The following is a 27,409-nucleotide window of genomic DNA, read 5'->3' on the forward strand; positions in this document are numbered from 1 at the left end:
TCTAGCAGCTATTGTATTTATCAGCGTTCCATTGATTGCCTTTAAAGTTGAACTTAACTCTCATAACAACAAACTTATTATTTAAGAGTATGCTATCATAGCATACTAGTTAGTAATTACTAATTAGCAGTTATTAAACGCCAAGTTTATTGTTTCTCTGGTTGATACAATAATTTTTTTTACAAACAGCAAAGGTTCATTCTTACCGTTAAAAAATCAAACTGTTTAATCACTTGATTACAGTTTATTGCCATAACAATTGCAGCGGCACAAAAACTTTTTAGATCCAAAATCAAATATAAAAACGATTGGTCTTTGTATAACATATATAGGCTTATTACAATTACATTTTGAAGTGCACTTTTACAGCATGCATGCGAAAAAGCCATGTACCGAGAAATTTCATGCATAACGGCGGAAATATAAATTTATAAGTTTCACAAAAACACGGCACCACAAAAATCGCTTAAAAGCATTGCAGAAGCTCAAGTTTATGCAATACGACATGCTAAATTCATACGGCGTGTGACACCTACTGTGAAGCAACAAAAGCTATGTGAGGCGAAATATACATAGGCTATATACAGTATGCAAAATATCCTTGGGCCTTAGAAGATAGCCAGTGTGTAGTTAAAGCTATGTTTTAATAGAAATCTGAAATGGTAAAGCTTTATTCAAAAATAAAAAAACATACATCTCTTGCAAAAATTAGCCTATATTTGGATGAAAACGGTGGTTAATTTTAAACATTGTTCGCATTTGTTTGAATCAAAGGTTATTACACCTTCTAAGTCACCTAGATTGCAGACTGATTTTACTGATGTTTAAACACTGCACGGTAAGAACAAAGTAGTTTGAATTTAGGCTCAAATGCACCGAGAGTGTGTTAAAAACGTTTAAGAGTTACAATGAACTGGATTGGTTTAAATGGGTCGAGGGCCTACTGAAATATGGTCATGAGGACTTTCACAAGCAGGATAAACTTGACCGTCAATTAAGCTCTTCCAACCGGTTAAAACCGGTTTCCATTCAATCACGGGCACAAGAGGAAAAGCGACGTCAGAATATAACTTTGTAGCTTTCGATGGCGGCAACAAACCGCCAGGGGGCGCCCACGTTGAGTGATACCCGGCTCTTTTAGAGCGGGGAGAATAGCATATTTTTGGTGAATCGCTGCTATCGGGAGTTAGATCGCATGAGATGTCTTGACAGGTTTGCGAAGGAGACGAACTTAAAGATAAAGGTGAATAAGCGACATCTTCTTCGTTAACGCTTGACTGCCTGGAGGTACTTCTTCTTTTGGGGTCGTTGTCTTTTATTAGCTCATTTTCGTCATCTTCGTTCTCTCCTTTCTTTAACGGACTTTTTTCATTTTCTTCTACCGCTGTAAAATTTCGAAGAGGGCCTTCTGAATGTTGATTTGTAGATAATTGGCTCCAGTCTTTAAAAAGATTGCGCTTCCATTTGTAGTTGCCTAAAAGTATGTTTGTTAAAACTAACTTAGCAACTAGCAAGTATTTATCTAGTTCTTTACTACTTTAAATATTTATTGTAAAATAATTAAATACAGTACTAGAAAATAAAAATAACAATTATAGACACAGTTTTCAAAGTATCATCCCTTTGTAACCTTTCCGCTTATTTGTGTTCTACCTTTAAACAATTATGCTAAATTTAAAGGTAATACGTTCAAAACTTGTCAACCAACAAATTAAAAGTAAAAATAAGATGCTTAAAAATTTACCTGAATGAAAAGATGAAACATCGTTTTGCTCACTAACAGTATGTTTTCGATGGTCTGCTTTGGGAGTTGCGCATCTGCTTGCCATATTTTCATCCACAAGATGACGCTCTTGTTCAAAATATTCTTGCTGTGGCTGATTGCCAGTGTCACGTTGCTTGAGAAATTGGTTCCAATTTAAGTTTTGGTTTTGTCCGTCAAATAGCGACACTTGTTGATTGACTTTTGCAAGCTGTTGCAAGTAGCTTTCGTAACTTCGACAAAATCTTTTACGGGAGCCAAATGTTAGAGGCTCTTCGGCTGACATAGGTACATTTCCAGCCGCACTCTTAAAGGAGTAAGAGTCTCCTGAAGAGTAAGCTCTAAGAGAGGGTTCAACATCTGCTCTATCCGGAACGGTATCAGTCGCCATGGTAGCGCCATTACGATCTCGATTTTTCTTTAAAAATTTGAGGAAATGAGCCGCACCACTGGCAGGATGATCACCGAACCTGTAGCTTCTCATCACCCCTTGGACGTCATTTTGCTGCGGACCTCTGTCGTACCTGTCCCCTTGATAAATAGCACTGAAGTTGTTTTCCATATTTTCTCGTACTCTGCAGAATTTAATCGAGCGTTCACAAAAAACAAAGAAAAATGTTTCTAATAAGTTTGTTGCTATTTTGGTTATTTTTAATGTTTAACCTGTTATTTTGTTGGTTGGTTGGGTTATTCTCATGCAGCAGCACATTGCCGACGTAGTGAAGATTTTTTTCATTCTATAAAAAAATATAACGTTACATAATGGGTTTACTTACGTAACGTTAACTTTTGGTTATGCAACGCGTTAAATTCCTTCCACAACACAAAATACGAAGGCTTAAGATGTTGAGGTTGATAACAGATCAGCGGTTGATAACAGTCAAGATGGTATTTTACTAGCACTTTCTCACACCACCGATATCTTAATCTTGTACGACCTCAGGTTGACAAGATTTATGGTATACTGCACTTTGGCTAGCTGATATTTTGAACTAGGCATTGCTGTCAAGATATGAATTTTTTCTGAACAAGATGATATTTAACTGTTTAGAGCGGAAGGTCAGTTGGCTGACATTACCTGCAATAAACATTTTTTGTATATTTTTGACTCCTTTAAAAAGTTTAAGCCCAATACTTTTTTCACATATTTAGCAATAAGTTAATGGACGGATTAAAAATAAATTTTCAACCACAATTGGTCATTAATTCCCATTAAACGGATTTCTTATACCGAAAGCCGCAAAAACGTTTTAAATGCTGTAACAACTTAAAGCCCAAAACTTTAGATTTGTATTTTCTACCCTAAAGCCTAATGTAATGGTATTTACAGTTTGACTTACTGCTTGGGTTTGGTTTCGAAAAGTGCGTTTGGCACAAAAGTCCCTTTTTTTTGTTTTGTTATGGATCATTTTGTGCTGTTTGAGAGTGAAAGAACGGCGAAATTCCTTGCCGCACTGGTCGCATCGATATCCTTTTATTTTGGTGTGAGTTTTTTGATGAGATTTAAGATTCGAAATCTGGCAGAATGCGTGCCCGCATGTGTGGCACTTGTACGGTTTTTCACCTATAAATAGACAGAAAAGCAGTAATTAGATAAAAGTTTTACGGTTTCTGGGATAATTGTTTGTGTAAAATTTACGGAAATGTGACCTTTCCCAATGGCGTCACTTTAAGTACAAGATTATTACCTTCAAAGAAATGATTAATTCTAAATTCCTATTGACCCAGTTATCCTGGCTCACGCCATACAGCTATAGTTTCTCTATTCTTTGAGTCACGCTAATTACTTTTGTGGTATTTAGATTTCATTTTAACTGAAATAACACAAATACAGGCACAAAAAGTGAAACTGAAATGCTATTCAATCGGTTGCGCATTTATTTTATTTAATAATAGGACTGTAGTTCAATAACAAAACTAAAACTTCTCTTGGAACAGTCTTTTCTCGTCTACTGCATTTTCACCATCATTTTTTTGCTGACAATACACACTTTTAGTTCAAATTACGTCGACTCCGATAAATAACAACAACACGCACAAGTTTAACGTAAAAAAAAGTTGATGTACCTGTATGAATCCTGATGTGTTCTTTGAGGTGCTGTGAAAGTCTGAAGCTCTTTGCGCAATGAGTGCATCTAAAAGGCCTTTCATTTGTATGAATCATTTGATGTCTATGGAGATTTTCTATCAGAGTAAAACGTTTCCCGCAGGTCTCACACATATGCTTCTTACCACCTTCCAAAAATTAATAAAGAATAAAATTTACTACACAAAAGTTTGGTTTTCGACAGAGAGTGCTTTTGTCATTTAAACATAGACATCATATTTTGCAAAGGACGTTACGTCAAACAAACAACCCTCGGGCGAAATTGAAAAGTCAGTTGCTTGCCTAAGTAGAGGTTGTTACGCTCTGCTCTTTAGCAACAATTTTTCTAATTCGATTATTTTTAATGAGTCGTCTTGACACCTACTATTATCGTCCCGCTGATTCCAACGTAAAATCTTTCTCCACAATCCCTTGTTCGGATTAAGAGGCTCTGGCTCATAGACACTGCAAAATGAGTCATCGCTGTCGTCCCTCTCACCCATTACTTGAGCGTAATTGTACAAAGTACGTAATTTTGACTAAATTACAATCTATCAATTGATCCCACGACTGCTTTGGCTTAACTGCTACTTCGTTGTGTGATGATAGACACCAATTTCTGCCATAACATTATCCCAGAAATGTATATAAGATAATCAGAAAATATGGAAAGAAAAAATACGCATGTTACATAACCATTTGACGTTTTTACGTCAGTTATTTTTTGGATACAAGACCACTACTTTCACGTCACATTTTTCCTGGAAGTAGCATACTGAACGCAAACTATAGCGAGTTCGAGCAAATGTCTAGTGAGCTATGAGCCATGAACTACATATTGGGTTCATTTAAAATTAACTTTTGTCAAACTCTTTTCATGTTTAAACTTATCCTGACTTCATCACAACTGGCATTAAAACGTACAATTGCTGTTTTGATTTATAAAGATCAGGGTGGCTTAATAAACGAAAACCACAAAAATATATATTTATAACTGTCAAATCAAATACTCCAGCAATAACGAAGAACGTAGGCTACAATTGCAATGGCAGAGCCTGTATAAGATCATATCAATAAAATATTGAAAACAGCTGTTAAGTTTCAATTCAACAAATATAACCCTAAAAACTATATAAGAGATATTATGTGTATTCCAGTGAATAACGCAAAAAGGAGGTAATATAATACTAACCGTTTGTGACAACGATGTCATATTGGCTGACTTTGTATGTGAACTAAATTCTTAAATTCTCAGTCATTAAACGCTTTGTAACGTTGCACGATTTGTTCACTGTTTTATGTCGTCAATTCTCCTCAATTCAGAGTTTAATTTGATATCGCATTGAGAAAGAAGCAACACACCGATGGCCTTGTACGCTACGATGACCAAGCATTTTGACTAAACTTTGCACGTATTAAGGTATAGTTACCATATCAGATTTAAAGCGACAAGCCAGGGGCAATACGATATGATTTAAAAACATTCTAATGGTATTCAAACATAGCAAAGCGTTAGGAGTGTTCAGATAATACATTTGGGCTGCCCAATGCTGTGGTAACGCACCGCATTTTCTTGCTAATCTTTGTACAACAAATAGTCTAATATTATAATCGAACAAAACTGGCTTTGAGTTATTAATGTGCTTCAGCATTTTTAGATGTACACGCCCCTACTTTTAGTTCAAATAAGGTACTATGCGTATGGCTAACTGTCCTATTCCATAACCATATACATTTAAAGTTTAGTTTAATACTAAAGTTGGGTGTATAATTCCGGAATAATAATAATTTATTTTATCCTTAATTTTGTGAAATCATTTTGGCACTCATACCGACTCAAAAATGATTTTTCAATTCGATATTAGGCTAAACGCTAAAGGCTGCAGAAAATTTGACAGTAATCTCAACCACAAAGTCACGTGATCAGTCTTAGGCGTTATGTAACGTTTTGTTTATATGTTTATAAGAACGCCAAGAATTTTTTTGCCGATAGCAAAAACTTAACTCAGACACCACAACTCACGTTGCATAGTTCGCTTAAACCAAAATTGTTGACCACCAAACCGGTATATTGCTGTTTACGGCAATTTATCTCTTGTAGTTGGCTATAAGCTGAGTTTGTAAGTTGTATTTCCGCTATAGCATCACTGTCAATGTTATTCGAATCCATAACGTTGTTTTTAACGTTTAGAATCACTTGCAGTATTCTGTTATGTTAAAACTGGTTAAAGTAACACACTATGTTATGTAGAAACGTCTTTATAGTAGCATAAAATGGAGCTTTCTCGTTTGTTACATTTACATTCTATTTTCTGTTGTATTGTGTTTAAATGTAACATGCAAAACATTGCAAAGCTCTGTTTAGCGGGCCTAGAAATGCCAGGTAATATACCCGGTAAATTTTTCGATTCAAAGTCCTGCGTAATTAAAAAGGTGCTTCTTGATGTAGCTACGTGAAAATCTACTACTACAAGTTAACAGCTCTCGGCCTATATGTAAGTTTTATTAAGTTTAGTCACATTGTAAGCGCACTTATACAATTATACCATCTGCTGCCATCCATACCTGCTCAAAAACCATTCAATACTTGTTAATTCTTACGATCGTATTTAGTACCAGGTAAGACTTTTAAGAAGGAAGAAAAATTTGTACACAGCGGTAGAGGGGCAATTCAAATTAATTCAAGAAAAATATTCAAAATTGTGCCTTTTTTAAACATCGGCATTTTTACAGAGCGTAATGCAGGGCTAGTCACTTGCGGGTAACATAATGTATTAGGCTACTCACTGCAGTAAATGGCCATTTTCTGCTAAGCTTGGTTTAACCAAATGTGTGGTTTCATACTGGCGAGAACCTTGTCGTAAATAGACCTATAGTGTTACTGTACCCAAACTTAACACTAAAGGTCATAAGAAGATATACTGGAGTCTTAACCAAAAACGTTTCATAGGCCATAGTTAGAGGCGGGCAGTTTCGCGTTACTATAGTACCAAATTATTGTACCGCGGTCTTTTTTGGTATTGAGATCAATACCGTCTGTACTTTTGGAAAAAAGTACCAAATTCCTGTACCAAATTATTCATTTTTAAATATTTAGTCGACCCCGGTACTCGATATACAAGCGAATATTCCAACGTTTGACGAGCATGTTTATTAAAAAATCATTTTTATTCTTTGTTTTTAATCTACAAAAGTCTAACGAAGTCACAAGAAGTCAAATATGTCTTGATTTGATGTCTCCTTTAGACAGGGCCACAGTACAGTTAAGAAATACACTTACAGCATACGCTATGGGCTATACCAAAAGTACCGGTATAAACTAATGAAAAAGTACCAAACTACTTTTTTAAAATAATACGGAATACCGGTACCGTTGGTACAGTTTTTGTCAAGTGCTGGTACCGTTACCGACGGTACTTTCAAAGTCTTTCGACTGCCCACTTATGGCTATAGTATATACTATATAGGCTACATAAGGAATGCTTGTGTAAAAAATAAAAAATATTCATCGTGATTAAAAAATCCCACCATACGCATGTTGTCGATTTTAAAAAATAACAGCTTTTATATAGTTTCATATGTGCTCCTTTCAATGTAAGTTGTTTTTAAGTCGTGCACAGGCGCAATAGTTTAGTTCGCTCTATGAACTTCACTTGGTTGTTGTAGGAAGAAACTGTGCGAGCTAGAGTTAATCTATTCAAAACCAATCGGAAATAATAATACGAAATTTTGCAGGAAAATTTCAGTTATAATACCTTTAACTTTTGTTATTGTCCAACGACCTGCTATTGCATATCAATACGAAATAATAACACATTAATCAATACAAGATAATAATAAAGACACTAAATTCCAACGGTAGACTATACCCAGGGTTGCCATACCGTCCTTTTTTTTAAGATTTGTCCTTATTTTAAAGGTCCGTGTCTTAGAAAATATTTTTGTCCTTTTTTCAAAGAAATATCCTTATTTTCATTTGCGTCCTTATTTTCGTCTTATTTTTAGGGCAGAGGTTCGTATTTTGGGCATTTTGACACCTTTAGTATACCATTTTGTACCAAAGAGATACCAAAATTAAGAACATGCAGATAGTGTCTCGTTTTTTTTAGGAACATTGGTTGCTTTCTCCTGTTGTGCACTGTTTAAGGTGGTATTCGTCTTTCGTTTCCTGGTCGTGCTTATATGTTTGAGTTGAGACTGATGGCAACCCTGACTATACCACAAACTTTACCTGTAATCTGACAAATATAGGCTTTCGTTGCGAAGTTCGAGCAAGTAGCCAATATGTTACTTTTGAACTAGAACTCACCAATCTTCTTGTTTGAAACGAGCTAAAATGTCTTTAAACTATAATCTTACATATCACATCAAAACTACTAAATTCGATACGAAAGTTTATTTTAAAGAGTTTTCCTAACTTTTCCAAATTCATAAATTCGAAAAAAGGGAAAAAAGGTGTGTATTCGCGATCCAAAAGAAATGCCAAATCACGTGACTCTAACGTGAGTCACGACTAGACTCGACGACTCTAACCTGTCGTATTTGACATTTCCTTGTACAATAATTACGACAGATAAATGCACGTACTATAACTTTTAAAATTGCACAACTATAGCCTTCCCCAAGCTATCTGTATCGTTTGAATGTCTATAGGAGTGCTATGCGTTTTTTAAGAAATGTACAAATCTGTGAGCTAGCTTACACAATTTTGATCACTTGTTAGTAACGGAAAAATGAAAGTTTAACAGTGATAAGTTTTTTTCAAGTTCCTACCTTTGTTTATGTCAAGATTTTTTCGATTCGTTTCCTTTTTAAAGTATTTTAAATATCCCTCAAAATCTTGAAAAGCTGTTTTTGTCTTCGAAATGTGACACAGCTAGAAAATATAAACAGACGTTGTCAGATTAGAGAATTCAGCATTTCCGGCAAACTTTAAACAAAGTACCATTTTTCTCTACAAACTGCCTTTAAATTGAACTAAAAATGTAATTTTTAGTGGCGTCTCATGTTCTAAGAAATTCCTGCAATGCTTACTTGCCAAGTTGAAGTATGAATTTTACTCTGCAATGCTTAAACGCATAAGCAATGACGCAGAGATGGAATGCCGAATTTTTCAAAATTGAATTGTTTATGCAAAGTAAAGAGTTATCACGTATCAGTATTAAGATTAGTAAAAGGGTCTTTCGGTCGTATAAAACTATGTATAATGTGTCCATGTGTTTAGTGCAATATAAACCTACTTGTACCAGAAACCAAAGTTACTGATGCTGTATTGAAACATTGCCAACCTTTTCCAAGACTAGCACGCGTCATCATCAACAACTTCTCACATAGGCTCCAAAAAGCCTAACGTTATGTCGTTAATTTTGGGTCGTGCGAGTGACCGGTTTCAAGTGCAGACCACAATGGATTTATGGTGATTCAGAGGTGACCAATGCAGAAATAATTAGTGCATTTGTTACAAAATGTCTCTTGAAAATGTTTGCTGACCTATATTTTTGCCCTCCACTTAAATCTTTAATTTGTAATTGCCTGATGTAGCCTAACTAATAAGTAAGTTATAAAAAGATTTTGATTCAACACTAATAATTTAAGACTTATTTATCCCACTAATAACACTTTAAGTTGCCCAAGTAGTTATAATTGCATGTACAATGTATGTTTTTGCCAGTTAATAATGATTTTTATACCAATTGAACTTGAAAATATTAATTCTCAGGAAAATGTCGACGAGATAATGTTTTAATTTTCCAAGAATTTAAGAATTGCATTCAATTATATATTCGCGCTCAGTGTAGCATTTTTCTGATTCCATTTAGCAAACCAGGTTATGTACAGAGATCAAGGTTAGGCTGTACGCTGTTTTCGATAGAAATTTTAGCCAAAAATTAGCACATGCATTAACAGGTGCTCATGTTATTATCATCAAAAAACATTTTTTCAAATTTTACAAGAATTGCTATTATACTTTGATTGTAGGCATAATTATCATGTCATATGTAATAGTAACATTTTGTAACCATTTGAAAAAACTTGTGTTTATAAATTTAAAATCTCAGTTTTTATAGGTTACATTATGGCTATACCAGAAATGGAAAGACCCAAAATTTATCTTATGGTTTATTTTATAGCTTATATAGTAAATAACTGAAAACAATGTATATATCAGGGAGGCAAAAATTACGTTTTTCTGCAAGTTCATCATGTATAAGCAAAAGCGTCTTTGTCTTTTTCGTGTAAAAATCTTATATTGCATCCTATGTTTGTATGTACATCATAAATATGAAACTCTTGCATGGTATGAAATAGTACATACTTCGTGCTGATGTTGAGATGAAAGGTAACTACATGCCTTGTCACATATTTTACATCGAAATGGTTTGTTTCTTTGGCATAAATCGGTTGCTCTGTGTTGACGTCTAGCGGAGAAAAAATCCAATAATGATTCTATTTGATTGTTTCGAAGTTGAAACGAGCACATAAAACAAAAACGCACTAAGATAGATTTGTTAATCGTTCGTAATAATCGTTCGTTTATTAACTTAATAATGCAAGAATAAAGCAACTTGCCTTGGAAAATTTCTTGGCGTAGGTTTTGCATCATATCTTTCTCCTGAATTATCAAATTTCTCTTTTTGCCTGTTCTCCTTTTCTGCAAAGCTGCTTCTCGAAAATTCTACAGCGCCTTTCTTGTTAAATATAGCGTTGTCACTCCATGCAACATCGTGCACGTTTGCGGGGGTCATCACTTTTTATACCGTATATGTGAATTTAATTCGAATAAAGATTAACAACGTGATTATTTGATTTAATAATTTTATTTATTATTTAATAATTCAATTTAATTACTGTAGCAACGTAAATTTTTTCAATGCCTTGTATTACTGTCTTAGATAATTAACACTATCCTAAGCTATATAGTCCCAAAGAAAGTACCGTGTTCTTCCGAAAATAAAACCTATCCTAAAAATAAGACCTATAGCCTGAATTTCGAGAATGATTTTAATATAAGCCCTACCTTTAAAATAAGACCTAGTCAATAGCGCGAAAGTGCAATGACCTGAAGTTACGTGAATAAACATAACTCTCAACTTTGTTTTTAATAAATGAAAATAAAAGACATCCCCTAAAATAAGCCCTAGTGTCATATTTTTAAGCGAAAAATAATATAAGCCCTGTCTTATTTTCGGAGAAACACGGTATTAGTAGTAGAACAAAAAACAGTAAATCAGACAAAAGTCACAAAGAACATATGAATTAGTGTAAAATTCCCAACAGTTTTAAAACATATTGACTATGCATATTACAAAAACGATAGCCCTGTAAATGACAGCATTCGCAAACGAGCCCCGACTTTGACGAAATGAGAAGAAATAACAAAAGCATTACATGGCGCACTTGTAGACTGTTTCACAGCGGCACTGACCTTTCTGTATTTCACGGACAAAATCATGCGATTCAATTTCAATCTGTTCAATGATACAATAATTTGAAAATCTTCCCATACTGAAGTAAATCCGTTCATCCTAGCATATACACTCGATGCAATTAAGTATCAAGGGAACTATATTAGTCAATATTCTTTTCTCAAACCCAATTTAACCACGAACAAAGCAGTCTGCCGGTAAAAAGCCGATTTCTTTTCCGAAAAGGATGAGACATGACGACAACGACTTTCTGTGCTTTAATCTGATCGAAATTATACTTTTCGATTGAAAACGTTTTTTATTTATACTGTAATGCGGTCAATTTGGTTGAGCACTTGCTAATTTGTCCAACGAGCGTTCTATTTCGTCACAATGTTGTCAACCAGGCATTAGAAATTAACTGCATGACGTATTTGCGATCGTAATCGTTCACTGCACCAGACCTTCTATACTCCGGTAAACCAACTAAACCGTCACTGAAACGTTGCCGGATATCGGCATTTTCAGCTTGTTGCGGTTTGAAATCTACACGTGTACGTAAATGGCTTCTTTTTTAAACGTCCGAAACTTCTCATCCATACGCGTTTGTTCAGTTGTTAAGAATAATACATATAAATATAATAAGAAGAATAAGAAAAGGTCAAAACGTATTTATGATGACTCTCGCTTTTCCTGGAAAAACTCAAATAACGTTAATAATGCTGTGGCGTGGTACTTAAAGGAGAATTAAAATCATACGTGTGTATAATAATAACGTTATAAAAAGTGTATTATCTGCACATTAAACTATAACTTGTTTTGTTTAAAATTTTTGACATATAGCATAAATTGTAAACAAAATAGCAATTGGTAAATTTCCAACTTTATTTGTATGTTCAACTTTCTGTTGTGTTTGCATTACGTCGACAAAAGCAGCAGATAATTAAACGCATACATTTACAGACGTTCACTCAATTAAAACAATTTAGTAGTATCAGTGAAGTTATTAAGTTCACAAAAACCCTGAGGATGCACGATGGGTTGAACTGATTTCTCTTCAAGCGGACAAAGAAATAAACAAACGTCACAAAGTCAAGGAAGTTATACAAGCACATAATGCATCAAAAAAGACAAAAATTGAATTTTTACAACTATCCTGAAGCGTAGCGATGGTATAAATAACGAGCGCTCTGTCAAAACAGATTAATATACACATAAAAATAAAACTTAACTATAGTTAAGCAAACAAACTTGGACAAACCCTATAATGTATAGATTTGATGTTAACACGTGTTTCTGATATCGACGAGTAGAGGCACAAAGATAAACCACAAATGCAAACAAGCCCACCTGAATATACAAAATGTTTGTAAAACACGCCAATGAACGTTTAATACTTTAGATTATAAAAGTCAGCAACAACTTTCCATTGCTGATACACCGGGAAAAGTTGGATGACAATAGTTTTTCTGGCAACAAGATTGAACAGCGTTAAAGCAGAAACGCTTTCCAAACAGTACGTAATAAGCAATTTTTCTCATAATTGGGAAACTGCAAACTGCATTAAATTGCAAACATTCCAATCAAAATCTTTTAAAAACTTTAAACTTCACAGTGAAAGCTCGTTTACTCAACACCCTACATATTAACTTAAAATTTCAAAAGCCTAAAGTAGACTGACTTAATTGATTGCGGCAAAATGCTTCTGCACCAATACCATATTGTATCAACTTTGGATAGCTCAAAGTACTTTAACTGGTTCTTTCAAGTTCAAGTTTGACGAAATTCCATGATATATATAAGCTAAATCATCTGTCGAACTCTCTGCGGTAAGTATAGTTAGTCTGGTCCGTATATTAAAGTCCTGGATAGGGACTCGTAATTGACGAATCCGTTGCACATCGGATCCGCTTCTCGGATTAATTCTTCCACCTCCTCCTCCGTCAAGGTATCGCCTAATGACGTCATAATTGATCGCAACTCTGAACTTTTTATAACTCCTGCATGCCAAGAAAATGCATCTTAACATTTAAATCAACAGTCAGAATAGGAATAAACAAACAACTCAGCTCATATATATATGTATACATATATATATAGTATGTAGCTTATTGACGAAATCCCAATTATGACACCTGTGTGTCCTTTATCAAATCTTCGAAAAGCCTCTAATAACTCTTCGTCAGGATTTCCTTGCACTGTGGATAGATGCAAAATTTTCACAAATCCATCCCATTCCACGATTCCTTTCTCCTCCGGATCCGCCACCTGTAGCAACACAGTTGGCTGTTTTGTAAACTACTTACAGCATATGTCGTCTGGTGAATATAATTTCGAGAATAAATATATGATTTTGAAACGAGCAAACAGTGAGAAGTTGCTCGGATTTCTCTGTTTGACCGAGCATACTTATGAATTACAGAAACAACACGTTGCGGTTGCATTCAAAAGTTAATCTCAATGAATGCAACATCGTACGTAGAAAATGGTTTGCTACGAGAAAGGTTACGTTTCATTACCTATGACCACAATACAACTGTGAATATGTTTTTTCTGTGTTAGGTGGTACTGTATTTCGTGACAAAAATCGGCAAATCGGTTAATGAAACGATTCAAACATTAACAAAGCTTGAGATTTTTGAGAACGGTGTTGACTTAAGGTTCGTAAATGTAACTTCTTGACATACCGCACTCACAATAGACGTCCCAACAAAGCCAGTTAATAAAACGTCGTAATTTATTGGCCGAAGCCAGTCCTCTTTAAAAGTTGGGGATAAGAAGCAAAGTAAACAAACGACACACCAATACATCTTGGAAAGCTGTTCAAGAAAACGTTCTTATGGTAACCGTGCTTTACAAATAGAAACATATAGATATATGCTTTTATAGCGTATATATACGTGCTATTCACAAGAATTACTAAAAAAAACTTTTGCTGGTGGTGTTTGCTTAATTATTATTTATAAAGAGATATTCTAGGCGGTGTAGTTGGTACGTGATTCTTATTCAAGTACCATTTTCTATTGTTATTCTGAGTTCTCGCTCTACGTCAAACATGTACTTTTTAACTCTCCATTGTTACTGCAAATAATTTATTTTTCAATTTAGATCTTACTGTATATAGTAACATAACATTTCTTTATAAAAAAGAGACAACGAGAAAAATTGATTTAATTCAAGTTGTCATATACCTTCATTCTTTCTTTCAACCAACCTTCCGAAGGTACTTGACCGCAAGCCCTTAATACAGTTCCAAGATCTGTAGCTTTTATAGCGCCTTCTTGCTTCAAATCGAAGTTATCAAAATGTGTTTTGTAAACAGCAAGCTGCTCTTCCGAGAGAGGAATAGATTCTTCCTTTGATTCCGTCATTCGGATTTCTTGTTTTTCAAACAGATATTGTTTTCAACAGCAAATTTTGGCTGTGTTTAAAGTCCTAGAAGTTGTTATTTTCTTTAAATTTTTTGGCATAAAAATTTAGTTTTCTGAGCTGAATACAACTTGTAAAGCTAATTTAAGCTACTGCTTTAACTGGGGAAATTAAGGTTGCAGTTCTGATTATTAATTGTCTTTTTCGATAGCGAATAATCACAGATAGGCCAAAAACCCTTAATTTCTATTCTAGTACTGGCCCATACATTATATTAAAAGCATTTTACCTGAGCCCCTCAAGGTAAACTTTACAGTAGCATTTAACGATTGTCTAAAGCGCGCGCATACTGACAAACGAGAAAATTAGTGAGAATGTAGCTGAGCAAATATTGTGAAAATTCCTGTCTCAACACGCCAGATCGCCTGGTTGATGAAGAACTACTACTAACTTTTCATCACTCAGATTTACATTATGAAAAAACCCCTTTCCAACGTCTTTGATACTGTGGTACGTGACCAACATCTATATCTATTTACTGAGTTCCCAGAAAATCAGCTTTTACCGGGAAACAAATTCCGCAATATAAGAGTGCGCTTTTTTGCTTCAAATCTACTCCTTGCTGATTGAAATGCCCACCGTACCTCTGCTTCGTTTTTAAAGAGACAAAACTTTTTAAAGCGCTATTGTTGTGCATTTTAGCCAAATGAATGCTATCTAAGCCTATATTTTTATTACGCGGGGACTTCAATACCGATAATGACTTCTGAAAAAACTTCTTTTGTGGTATTTTCTTTTGTCAAAGCTTATCAAGTGAAGTTACGCTATTCTGTCAGGTAGGCTTCCAACGTAAACTTCACCAGATTTTGTTAAACAAAAAGACGTAAATGTTTGTGTAATTGACTGACTACTTTGAACAAAGATCACATTTTAGCTTGTAAGGTCAACAACCACTTAACAGGTTGAAGTGAGAAAACATTTCCCGACTTCGTGATAGCTCCAATTTCTTTGTTTCTGCGGTTATTGTCCAAATTTTCAGTTTTTCTCTTGTGTTCACATTGTGGCACTTGAGTTGCCACAGAGGTTACGTTGGGATACTTTCACAAATGGAATATTGCCAAGAAAGAAAATCACTTTATGACCTCAACCGTAAATTATTCTAGACCAGTTAAAGTAGGCTATCAATATATGTTTAGTTTTTTTATTGCTTTTACACTACATGTTTTCAATTTCTGTATTCAAGTCGACATCAGTCTTTCTCAGTTTATAGGCCTGTCTTAAATACATGTGATTTAAAGATGGGAAATTCCTTCATTTTGTGGTTACTCCCTTTGCCGGCAACCTCTTTGACCAGTGTAATGTTTACACTTTCTCTGTGTTAATGATACTTCATATTTGTTCTCACGACGCTTTCACTGTGCAAACTCGACTCGCTAGCGAAGCCGTTAGAGCGCAGAACTCACAATAATATGGCCCATGTTTGATACTTACTGGCACTACCGTTGTAAATCCTCTTGGACAAGGCGTTAACAACGCTTGCCCCTGTTCAACGGTCGAATTGGTCGAATTCAACAGAATTGGAATTAGTTGCCATCAGGGCCTGTTTTAGTCCAATTTCACTGATTTTCTGAAATTCGGCCCCGCGTAGCCACTCAAGCATGAAATGAAACTATTTTAACTTTTCCTTTTTGATCAGAAAGTTTTTTGTATCAGAAAATATGATTGATCCTTGCTAATCACCAGATACGCAAGTAATACGGCGTTACAAAGTTTCTGTACACGGCGTTTCAAGATTGTATGCCATAAATTGGAAACTTTCTTGTCTGGCTTGTTTTTGAATAAAACGAACAGGTTTTGGTTTGACAATTTTAATCTAATAAAGCTCTTGCACAGTAAAATACTTGAATTAAAATGTCGGTCACGTGACACTTTTTGATGACAATCGGCTGTTTCGCCCATCTTTTGCAATGTAGTGTAGACTTATTTTTTGTTATCTGTTTCAATGTTGAAAATAAGTAAATTTTAAAAACGCGTGTGTATATTTTGATTAGGCTAGATACTTTGCACTGAATTTTGCCGCAAACATTCTCACTTCAAGTAACAAGCGTATGGCCTATATCACCGTCTACTGGTAATCATGTAATTAGGTATAGCCTACTCAGAGGTGGGTAGTCGGTACTTTGAAAGTACATCGGTAATGGTGCCGGTAATTGGCAAAAATGTTCCGACGGTTCCGGTGTTCAGTACTATTTTAAAAAAAGAGTTTGATACTTTGTAGGTACTCAGTACCGGTACTTTTTGTGTGAAAGATGCTGCTGCAAATGCAATGTTTGCCACTATTGGTATTAAGGATTAATTGACAAGTAAGCTATTTTTGAATAGCCTACATGCTTGTTAAAATTTTGAATTTATCACTTAAAAAGTATCAAGTACCGGGACCAACTGAAATTTCTTAAAAAAAATAATTCGGTACGAAGATTCGGTATATTTTTCAAAAGTACCGACGGTACTGGTATTGTTATTGAAAAAGTACCGCGGTATAGTAATTCGGTACTGCCCACCTATGGGTATACCGAAGGCCTACATTATTAAGCAAATTTGTAGCCTAAAATTATCTGTATGAATTCAAATTTCTTTTATCTAAGTTTAACTCATCTATTTTCTTTCAGCAGTTTTTAACGTCGATCCCTAATATGGTAAAACAATTACATAGTTCATTTGTTTGTTATAAGCTTGTAGGCTATAAGGCTACAAGCTCCTCCATTAGCTCATAGCCTGATTTTTGAATGGTTTACCACTCAGGCGTACCAATTTTCCGGCGTTTGTCGGAATGGGTAAGCCTATATGAGTCCGCAATTTATAATTTTTTGTTAATAGAGAATGATGCGCATACTTAAAAGGAACAAACACAATGCCTGTAAAAAATTTCATGGACATTTGTCATCAAATTTTTGGACAAAGAACTTTTCGCACAGGCGCACAACAGATTTTGCAAACGATCATTTTGCATTCAGTTACATTTTCATCACTTATAGATAAGTTTTTAAGTTAGTGCTATGCTACCGGTTTTAAATTAAACCGGAAATAGTAATCTTGTATTTTTGTATGTTTTTCGTAATTTAACGAGATAGTGACGTAATTACACAATGGTAGCCTATTACGGTAAAACTATTTCAATATTAGGCTGGAAAAACTTGGCCGGCTAATAGCCGCCAACAGCTATAAAAGCTGTTAGCGACTAAAGATTCTGTTCGCCATTAGTCAAAAATGTACATGCTGAAGAGAATTTTGAGCAAAATGTTTGGTAATCTATTGATTAATGAAAATTTGTTGCTCTGTTAATTATTTTAATGCTTGAAAACTTTGTTTTGCGGATAAACTTTGTGGTCTAGCACAGCAGAAATTGCTAATATAAGACATCACAGTTTTCAAGAATGAATAGCAGTTTTGCCTGCGATTAACAATGTGACTTGACAATTAGCGGCTACGGCAGCTAACCACAAGTTAACTGCTAATGGACGTACTAACATACCATCTTGTAGAACAATTCTACTATTGCTATATTGCATTAGGCTCTTGAGCTTTGCCACTTTTCCTGCTCGTAAATTGTCCGTGAGCATGTGTTTTATTGCGCTATAACTACAACGGTTAGCGTCGTAAGTTTCGCTCCGCACAGTTAATGGTGAAAAATAAACAATAGAAAAAGTACGACTGAAATGCCTTCCTGCTAACCGCTATAGAACATCGGCTAAATTCCCAGCTCTATTCAAAATAGCTATAAGAAAGCCGCTGCCAGTTGGTTGTAGGTTGACCAGAAAAGAACATCTTTCGCTATCTTGGCGCAACATAGCCAGCCAATTTTGACTGTGATAAAGCCATTATAGTAAAAAAGTAAATCTACTGGGAACAGGCCTAAGTAAAATTTGAGTTTTTCTATAGGCAATTGCGATTCCTTGCACGCATAAATAACCTGTCATCTGCAATAGAATAAACAAAAATATAAGAGAGATAGCAGTGCAGAAAATAAAAATTTTCCATGTATTACCATGTTTAATTTAATTTGATCGTCTTCGCAACAATGTTAAACAAACGAAAAATTTTTGCAATTCTTATAGATTTGAACTATTTCGGTCTTCGGATTGAATGAGCGGCCTTAGTTAACAATACAAAGAAATTGTCTAATTTATCTTATTTTTATTTCTGTATCTTCGTGTCTCCACTAGTTTACACAGATTTTTTTCACTGATTCTATACGAAAATATTTACAGCAAAATAGCTTCTTTAAAGTGTGGTCTAGCTTATAAAATAGAAATAAAAAATACCAGTATAACAAGGTAGGTTGTTGATGGTTATATCGCGCAAATTAGATCTAACTCCTAACTCCACAAGGTTGCTACCTCAGCAGTACGCTATTCTCGCTCATATATTAAATAAATAAAAGCCGTCTGAGCTCAACACTTTGATGGCGTAACAGTTGGGTCGTAGAATAATCAGAATGAATGGCAAACGTGCATGTAGTGATACAACGATTTTACGCCAAATGCGAGGTGTACTTTAAGGGCTTCAACCAGCGACGAAATAAGAAATGCTTACTGGCCGCTACACAGGAATGCAAATTTATGCCCAACGAAACCTTATTTTAATACTTCAAATATTTAATTAATAAAATTTCTAAGCAATTTATTGCATATGTAAACTAGAATTATATCTAGCGAGCAAAAACAAACCATACGAATCGTGTTACGTATGAAAAATTAAATACAAACCCCCCAAAAAACTGAAGCGTATTTACATCGAAATGCACTCGCTTGGAACGGATCCTCAAACTCTAAATTTCCCCAAGCTGATACCGTATATAACTGCGGCCAAAGGCCCAGTACTACAAGAGTGGTCTAGTACTCAAGTCCAGTTTTTCCTAAACTTTTTTGTCCGCGGAAACCTGCAGTGTTATTTAAGTTGACAAGGAACCCCCGACACGCCAGGAACGTCAAATAAACATAAACGTTTTTTCACCTTAATTGTCGTTATTTAGGTTTCATATAGTAAAGAAAATTAAGCACAATAAAGTGTTAATTTCCTCATTTCCCAATTTCAGCCATCTCTCCATGATATTTATGCAATACAGTTTATTAAAGCAAGTTTATATATTAACAGAGAGCCAAGCCTGATTGACACAAGCATTGTATGTAAAGATTATGCAATAGTTTCACTCGCGTATAAACTCATCACCAACTAATGAACTAAATACCTTATCAGTAGGCAATTGGCTACTATATTTGTTTGTTAACTTTGCTGTACTAACTTTGATGGCTAAGTACTAGGCAACTAGCCAGTAGGCCTACTGTAACTTCTTACTCAAACAGAACCGGTAGGCCAGACTGCGTTCATTGCATAGGCTACTGTATGGTGGAAATAATTTTCGACTTTTGTAATGCGCAGTTGACCGATTTCATTATCAGTTCCGAAACAAACTTGCACAGATACGACTTCTTCTACTCCCGATACATTTCTTTGTATGCTAACTTTTTGCCGTATGTCCTCAAGTTGTAGTTAAGTAGCGTCAGAAAAAACTAAACAGAACAAAACCACGACGGTACATTTGATATGCGCAGCCAAGACGCGCATTAGTCTGCGCGGTTGAGATTTCAGTTTGGTTGTGCGCGGATGCGGCTGGAATATTGACAAAAAATGCAGTCGGCTGGTATGTAAAACTATCGTAACTTACGTGACAACTACGTAGTGAAGGAGGGATGGGAAGACAGTTGCCCACAGCAAAAATCTTCCCTCCGCCGAGAAATATTAGTGCTCTTTAATGATTTGGGTAGGCTATTACACGACATTTCTAGACTAAAATGCGATTTTTAACCGTCTTTTCTGGAACCCACTGTGGGAAACTCTGGTCTAGTCTCTTATAGTAGTCTATGCTACAGTGGTGATTAATGTTGTGAAATTTCAACTGTTTTACTCAAGTAGTTACGTTGGGTTTTACAACACAGTCCAGAAAACAACAACATAGCTGTTATAAATTTTTATGAATATGTTATAAATAAATTGTGAAGTGAAATAAAAGTTGTGAGACAAGTAACTCTTGCAGGTGAATTATGGGTGACCAACATGAAGCTATAAACCCCGGCTTGGGTATGAGAGTTTGTCTTGCTGGGATAAGAAAACGCTTTTCTACAGCTCCTCAAATGTCCACTGAAGAGTTTTACAGCATGTGGATAAAGGCAAATAATAGGGACACCCTTGAAGCAGAAAAAGTTTTGTTATTAGACATCAGAAAAAAAGAAGAATATGAAGTAAGTAAGATTTCAGGTGCGGTTTGGATCAATGCTGGATGCAATTTGGAAGAAAACATGACTGTCGTTAATGATCTGATAAAACAAAACTCAAACACCACTGGAGCGGAAAACCTCATTGTAGTCGCCTATTGTTCATTGGGATACAGGTCCAGTCAATTAATTGGCCAACTTAAAGAGAAGAAAATGCAAATGTCGGGACCACATTTGGAAACAGTTAAATTTTATAATCTGGAAGGAAGTATATTTAAGTGGGCAAATGAAAACAAGCCCTTGGTTTTACCTGACAATACTACAAGCACCTCCTTTGTACACCCCTTCAACAGTTTATGGGGAAAATTGCTAAGAGAAGGTTTACATAAAAGATCTTGACCGTGAAAGTGTTTAGAAATGTTCAAATGTTTGTTCAGAAATTGAACTTTTTAAAGATAATGCCACCCTCTTCTTAAATTACAGAGGTTACCTAAAAATTGTGGCATTGATGCTATATAAGTGTGTAAGTAATATAAACCATAAGCCTTCATATTGTATTCATTTCAGCCTTGCATATATTTCATATATATCAGTTATGCTTCCTTCAGTTAAACATATGCTGTTTGGCCTGAAACATGTGCTACTAATTGCAACTGCATTGCATTGTGGTATTAGTGTCATAGACTTGTTTTGTTTCGCATGCGTCAGTTGTAAACAACAATTAATGATACCTAGTATAGTATTACAGTACTGTAATAAGGAAACTAACATTTTTACCAGTACCTTCTGATAATGTAACGCACTTATTATCCATTCTATTTTGTAATTAGGGCTTAACCGGTTAAGGAAAAATACTGTTTAGATGTAAGACAACTGGAAAGCCTGACAGGTATTTTAAAGCGTTTTTTACATATAGTTTTTGCATTTTTTTGGGTGAATATTGGGATTTCATCGGTGAATAGTTTTACCCTAGAGATTATATTTATTCATTTATTTCTTACACATTGAATTTATGTACAAGTTAAAGAACTACTGCTGGATTTTGCTCAAGATCAGTTACAAGCTAGGCTCCAAAAATGCATACTCCCTCCGAAATGCCCAATGTTTTAGATGTGGCTTCGGCCGGCCCATCTCAATTTGTGGCTTTATCATGTGTGAATAGTTACACAAATATCCATAATTGCATTGATTGATTGCTTAAGCATAATAACGCATATAACAGGAACGTTTTCAAAGCAGACATGTTCTCTACCTTGTGAAAGGACATTTAATTAAATTGGGTCATTATTTACTACCGATACTAGTTTTTACTGGTATTGCTTGTTTTGATGTCTTTTTTCTTGTACTTGTATTGTATTATCATCGTTCCTGATGTAAACTGTGGTTTCATGCTTTGCATTTTGTTACACAACTATATTTTTTCATTTAAATATTAACTCCTGTTTTGCACAGGTCTTGTTATATATATATATATAGGAAACTGGTATCTCTACCAGATATTTGTTATCTATTGTTCCAAGCTGTATGAAGGTATAGAAGTCAGCTGCATATCTGTTTTCACAGCATGTATCATCTGCTTTTAAAGCACATACCCACAACTTCAAATTTACACCATGCTTTTTACAATGCCCCGAACTCAAGCGGCTATCCAGTAGTCGACTATGATAATGATATTGTGCATGGAACTTTAGTCTTACTTTAATTTTTAAGCCTTTGAAAAAGATTGGTCAAAGGTACGAATTTGCATGGGTACATCATTTTCGATACGCACAAAAATTAGTATTCTTGCAACTTGTAAAGGCACTTGCTGGTTATCTTGTTATTTAATGCATGCCAGGTCTGTGACTGTATTCACTTTCTTGCTAGAAATCTCATTTAATATCTCTGTTTAATAAATTACCCAGTTTGTACACAGAATCATGGTAAGAACACTAATAATTTAACCCGGGCATAGTGCTAAATATCTTGCATGTTGTTACTCTTTGCATTGCAGAATGTATTGACTGCTTCTGCTTACAACACCAGAGTCAATGATTGAAAATTATGGTAAAATGTGTCAGTAGAGTCATGTTTTATTCACCAATTTCTGTTGAAAATTTAATAACAATATTCAAAATGAGACTATATAGGCTATTGCCTTACTCTTTATCTAACTTTAAAGCAATATTTAATTTTCAATTAATTTTGTTTTTAATTTTCTTAATCCAAGAGTTTTTCTACTAGGGACAAAGTTCATCATATTTCACTGAAGAGGAGGAGAAGGAAATTATAGCAAAACACAACATAAATGCTCGCTATTTGCAAGAGATCCAGAAGCGTTATAATCAACTTGAAACATCAAAGAAAAAGGATGAAACATCAGGAGTGACAGTTCAAGACACCTTGCTAATCCGTGAGGTACATGGGAACAAGCTTGCTACGTTGCTTGCTGAGAATTATGGTGGGAAAGATGGCGTTTTGTATCCTCATGATTTTGTAAACTTTTTCGGAGACATTTCATCTCAAAAAACGCCGAATGAAAAAGTGGAGATTCTTTTTCATCTTCTTGACGTGAAAAATTTTGGCTATCTCGCTGGTATAGAAATGTATCGCTATTACCACACTTTGCTGTCGCCTTCCCTTAATAACGAACAAATTGAAAAAATCACTAAAAATGCACTGAAAATTGGAGCCAACAAGATTGACTTGAAAAAGTTTAAGCAACTTATGCCTGCTTGGCAGGTGGCTGAGAAAATGACTGTTAACTTGCAGATTACTGAGTGACATCACTTCTTTTTTTAGCCATATGTTTCATGGTTTTTAGGTTTTTGCTTAAAGTTATACTTTATCTATTGTTGGATATATTACGATCTATTTTAATTGTTTGTGGATTTTATTAACTTTTTGTATTTACTGTATGCAAATTGTGTCACTATTTTGGTGAATGATAATATTTGAAGTGCCTTGTAATTTGAAATATAACAGGCAAAAATATTTTTTTGCATATTTGTAAAAAATGTTTTTTCTGTGTAGAAACACTTTTAATATGGTATTGCTCTTAATTTTATACATTCTGTTTTCTTTGTACAAGTTTTTATTTTTTATTGCAGTTTGTATCATTTTTAGGTTTTGAGACTGTATGTCAATAAGTTGTTTTAAAAAATTGTATATCGGCATACTCTTACTGAATGGATGGTTTATTGTCAACTTTGAAAACTCAAAACAATGATATTCCAGACAATTTATCTCTATCAATATCACATGTCAAACAAGGTGGAAATTGGGACTGTGGCATAGCCTGTCTTCATATGCTGCTTAAGTAACTAATTGCTATAATTTTGACCATAACTAAATTAAGCGGCTTTTAGCTGCTTACGTTTAAAATCACTTGTGCTTTGTGTTTTACAGGGGCAGTATAACCCAAGATGAAATTAATTTTGCTATCAAAAAACATTTAGTCGACGAACAAGTGTGGACTGTTGACCTTGCTTACATATGTTCCATGTTGGGTGAGTTACTTGTTGAATGTTTGTAACATTTATTATGGAAAAATATCTATCTTAGCATAGTTAATGTTTCTATGAACTCGTAAATCCGGAAATCAACTTACGAGTTTTTGTCACACAAGTCCTCATTGAATGTCTTTTCTTGAATAGCTTTATATAAGCTCACGCTGTCATAATTAGAGACCTCAGTCTACTTGATTCTGAGAACATTGAGAAATCTGTGGATGTGGAATTTAATGTTAATTATCTGTTCTGGTAATGTCACCTTATGAAGCAAACCTTAAAAACCAGTTTTAAATCCTGCACTTTTAGCGCACTCGTTTGATTGTAGTCCAGATTTCAAAAGTATATAGACATGGTTTGGAATGATGACCAATGAAAAGTTAGCGATTCTGGAATTGTCTTGTGTCGTGGCCTTAGAATATTAAAGGTTTTGCATGGATTATTCTCTAACTCTACATGAAGAAATACCCACTGTAATCTATGCGATATCACTTAGCTTCGTCAAGTAAACCATGTTCCATTCCTATTTAAGTGAAACTGTTTTAGCTTCCAACTGCTTGCCTTTGATTCATTACAGTACTAGCTGTGATACCCAAGGAATGTAAATCTAAAATGTGTAGCGCTTTAGCAGATCTTTTGCCAGATTTCTGATTATGGTTTGATTTTGTGTATGAATAATGCTCAGTTTTTGAATTAACTTTGCTGCATTAACCCTTTAACATTAACTTGTGTGACGACCAATGCTGTAATTTTTGATTGGCTTAGTGTTGTCTATTCGTATTTACTGGGTCATAGTTTTAGACTAATTTTCTTGGGTCCCAAACTTTTAACTTATGTTGGCTTACACAACCACTCAGAAACAATCTTTACACCAGGATAGCTCAAAACATCCATTGAGGCACTGAAGTTCTTCTGCCATGACTAAGCGGTAAATTTTGAAGAGTATATGAAAAGTAATTTTGAAACCCAATCTTCTGTTTAGGTGTACAGCACAAATTATTCACGGTAACATTGGGTGCAAATGACAACTTCTCTGAAGAACCATTTTACGTAGACAGATTAAATGAAAAATTTTCAACTGAAAAGGAACGAATAAACAAGCTCTTTAATGAAGCTACTGCAAACAAAGTAACTATTAAAAAGAAATCTATCAAATTGGAGGAGATAATCATACATTTGGCAGTTAACAAACGGGTAAATTTCTAATATTAGTTTGTAAATGTTGCAGTTTGGTCAGTTATGTTTTCTTTTAATCTTGAAATCATAAATTTAATGAGCTAAAATTTAATATCCAAGTTCTTCAGCAATCTATTTTGCCTGCTATCGCCATTGTTTGTGGTTGTAATAACAATAGAAATGCTTTGATATCAGTTTCCTTATGCTGATATGTTTATGTATTTTGTTCCTTGCTGCAAAATATTCCTTAGCCTTTGATTGTTCTCATTGATGATACAAAGATGGTCCGAATCTATAGCAATCCTATTACATCACTCTGCAATAAGTTGAAATCTTTAGATACTGTTGGTGATACTGCTGTTGAACCGCGGCCATTTTGGGGGCATTATATATTAGTAACAGGATATGACTTGACAAAGCAAACAATCAAATTTAAAGACCCGTCAAACGACGGTGGGTATAAATCAAACTACAGTATATTAGGGTAGCGTTTCTTTGCAATTCTTCTTTAAAAACTTGTTAACGAATTTCCCATTATAATTAACATACTATAGGTGAGAAGGTCTATTGTTCAATGCAGTGCTTTGAAGAGGCAAGAAAGAGTTTTGGAACCGATGAGGACATTCTATTTACATATTGAAAGCAATCCAAACTTTCTTAATGGTCAATACCAATGCACTCTTTTTTTAGCTTGGATTAGTATTGATTGAATCTGATTTTTAATTTTTTGCTTTGATAGATAGTGTTGTGGTGGCAAGCGCCACGTTTTGGACATTTTCCTTTAAGTTCTCGTTTTCCGTTTTAATTTACATTCCTTCGTTGATTACTTTTCTTTATATATCCTTGCGTTTTCTACTTTTCTACCTTATTTTATGTTACGTTTATCAGATAGCAAATAAAGTTTTATCAGTTTTTATTCGTCGGCCAACATGCTTCTGTAAGAAGTAACTTAGTTGTGCTTACCGAGAAGAACATGCAGCTTTATTAGGAGTCAGATGAAGTCATCATCGTATACTGACATCGTGTTTCGCCACAGTGTTATTAAATTGTGTTAACACGGGCTCTTTGTTAGTGCTTATCTTTTCTTCAAAATTATGCTGTTCATTATTTTGATGGTGAACGTTTTGTGTTCCATGTAAATTTGATTTGTGTAATGAATAGCCAGTTATTTTGCACTAGCTTTTTTCATTTACTTTTCAAATTCTTTCTGGTGTATAATTTCTGGGGTGGTGTGATACCACAATCTCTCTCCTCAAACTACGGAAATGTTTGCATGACTTATACTCGGCGATGATTCCTACCTGCTCGAGCTCGGGCTAGCTTGGGCTTCAATATTATAACATTCAATTTTGTGGCGAATCTAGCAGAAGTAATGTGCTACTTGTAGATTGAATTACTTTTATGAACCGAAGCTGTTTTTCTTCTATTGCTTTGCTTATGAGTTTTAATTGAAACATATTTAGCTTATTTTACTACATACTCTTCATATCGATCCACGCCCCACCCTAACTAGTATATTTACAATTGAATATATTTATACATACCTATTTAATTTAGATGGTTCTTATGGGAGCATTGAAAGTGTGTGTTTATGTTATCAGAGTACATCATATATTTCTTTGCAGTTAATAAACTTTTCTTGTGCTTTTCATGAGTTTGTGGCGTTATTGCCACGCTGAAGAACAGTTTTACTTAAATTTTGTCTTATTCCTAACGTTTGTTCTGGTGATTATTACATTTCTTTCTTAGCTCTTGTGCCCTGGCGTCGGTGATATTTAGTTATGAGATACGTTTATTTTGGTATGACATTAAAGTTCTGCTAGCGGTAATAAAGTATTGTCACTTTTCTA

At 34.7% G+C, this 27,409-nt stretch overlaps 5 protein-coding genes across 9 annotated transcripts; 3 read left to right on the top strand and 2 right to left on the bottom strand.

The window, feature by feature from the left end:
* Window positions 1-224: 224 nt before the first annotated feature.
* On the bottom strand, window positions 225-11,546 carry LOC143470104 (uncharacterized). 4 transcript variants are annotated; one of them, XM_076967999.1, is made up of 8 exons: window positions 10,419-11,546; window positions 10,165-10,267; window positions 8,622-8,724; window positions 3,830-3,997; window positions 3,103-3,326; window positions 2,426-2,499; window positions 1,745-2,337; window positions 225-1,474 (listed from the first exon to the last, which is right to left on the bottom strand). In XM_076967999.1, the coding sequence occupies exons 1-8, from the start codon at window positions 10,592-10,594 to the stop codon at window positions 924-926; spliced, it is 1,992 nt and encodes a 663-aa protein (XP_076824114.1). In that variant the 5' UTR covers window positions 10,595-11,546; the 3' UTR covers window positions 225-923. The 4 variants fall into 4 exon arrangements, with proteins under 4 accessions (XP_076824114.1, XP_076824117.1, XP_076824116.1 ...); XM_076968002.1 differs by lacking the exons at window positions 8,622-8,724; window positions 10,419-11,546 and having other exon boundaries at window positions 10,165-10,240; XM_076968001.1 differs by lacking the exons at window positions 8,622-8,724; window positions 10,165-10,267; window positions 10,419-11,546 and adding an exon at window positions 8,080-8,584.
* A 571-nt stretch (window positions 11,547-12,117) lies between these two features.
* LOC143471326 (uncharacterized) lies at window positions 12,118-14,731 on the bottom strand. The gene is made up of 3 exons (XM_076969774.1): window positions 14,446-14,731; window positions 13,390-13,522; window positions 12,118-13,254 (listed from the first exon to the last, which is right to left on the bottom strand). The coding sequence occupies exons 1-3, from the start codon at window positions 14,623-14,625 to the stop codon at window positions 13,094-13,096; spliced, it is 474 nt and encodes a 157-aa protein (XP_076825889.1). The 5' UTR covers window positions 14,626-14,731; the 3' UTR covers window positions 12,118-13,093.
* Window positions 14,732-19,486: 4,755 nt separating this feature from the next.
* Window positions 19,487-22,347, top strand: LOC143470567 (uncharacterized). The gene is made up of 2 exons (XM_076968788.1): window positions 19,487-20,444; window positions 20,718-22,347. Exon 2 carries the CDS (start codon window positions 20,725-20,727, stop codon window positions 21,292-21,294), a length of 570 nt encoding a protein of 189 aa, XP_076824903.1. The 5' UTR covers window positions 19,487-20,444; window positions 20,718-20,724; the 3' UTR covers window positions 21,295-22,347.
* LOC143470568 (calcineurin subunit B type 2-like) lies at window positions 22,348-24,000 on the top strand. Of its 2 annotated transcripts, none has more exons than XM_076968790.1 (2): window positions 22,348-22,817; window positions 23,119-24,000. In XM_076968790.1, the coding sequence occupies exons 1-2, from the start codon at window positions 22,815-22,817 to the stop codon at window positions 23,656-23,658; spliced, it is 543 nt and encodes a 180-aa protein (XP_076824905.1). In that variant the 5' UTR covers window positions 22,348-22,814; the 3' UTR covers window positions 23,659-24,000. The 2 variants fall into 2 exon arrangements, with proteins under 2 accessions (XP_076824905.1, XP_076824904.1); XM_076968789.1 differs by having other exon boundaries at window positions 22,348-22,425.
* A 45-nt stretch (window positions 24,001-24,045) lies between these two features.
* LOC143470566 (protein GUCD1-like) lies at window positions 24,046-27,409 on the top strand. Its single transcript, XM_076968787.1, has 5 exons — window positions 24,046-24,193; window positions 24,283-24,383; window positions 25,366-25,577; window positions 25,811-26,012; window positions 26,114-27,409. Exons 1-5 carry the CDS (start codon window positions 24,063-24,065, stop codon window positions 26,197-26,199), a joined length of 732 nt encoding a protein of 243 aa, XP_076824902.1. The 5' UTR covers window positions 24,046-24,062; the 3' UTR covers window positions 26,200-27,409.

This window comes from Clavelina lepadiformis, chromosome 9 (assembly GCF_947623445.1).
Source record: "Clavelina lepadiformis chromosome 9, kaClaLepa1.1, whole genome shotgun sequence".
NCBI classification, from domain to species: Eukaryota; Metazoa; Chordata; class Ascidiacea; order Aplousobranchia; family Clavelinidae; genus Clavelina; species Clavelina lepadiformis.

Bases quoted from the DNA above. Each gene is read 5' to 3' on its own strand.
- LOC143470104 (XM_076967999.1), bottom strand. From the start codon at position 10,594: ATGACCCCCGCAAACGTGCACGATGTTGCATGGAGTGACAACGCTATA. The intron at 3,327-3,829 runs GTACATCAACTT...GTCTATTTATAG, and splicing joins ACACATCAGGATTCATACAG to GTGAAAAACCGTACAAGTGC. The intron at 2,338-2,425 runs GTTAAACATTAA...TAAATTCTGCAG, and splicing joins ACCAACCAACAAAATAACAG to AGTACGAGAAAATATGGAAA.
- LOC143471326 (XM_076969774.1), bottom strand. From the start codon at position 14,625: ATGACGGAATCAAAGGAAGAATCTATTCCTCTCTCGGAAGAGCAGCTT. The intron at 13,523-14,445 runs GTATATGACAAC...GTGTTGCTACAG, and splicing joins GGTTGAAAGAAAGAATGAAG to GTGGCGGATCCGGAGGAGAA. The intron at 13,255-13,389 runs GTGTCATAATTG...CTTGGCATGCAG, and splicing joins ATTTGATAAAGGACACACAG to GAGTTATAAAAAGTTCAGAG.
- LOC143470567 (XM_076968788.1), top strand. From the start codon at position 20,725: ATGGGTGACCAACATGAAGCTATAAACCCCGGCTTGGGTATGAGAGTT.
- LOC143470566 (XM_076968787.1), top strand. From the start codon at position 24,063: ATGGATGGTTTATTGTCAACTTTGAAAACTCAAAACAATGATATTCCA. The intron at 25,578-25,810 runs GTAAATTTCTAA...AATATTCCTTAG, and splicing joins ATTTGGCAGTTAACAAACGG to CCTTTGATTGTTCTCATTGA. The intron at 26,013-26,113 runs GTGGGTATAAAT...AACATACTATAG, and splicing joins TAAAGACCCGTCAAACGACG to GTGAGAAGGTCTATTGTTCA.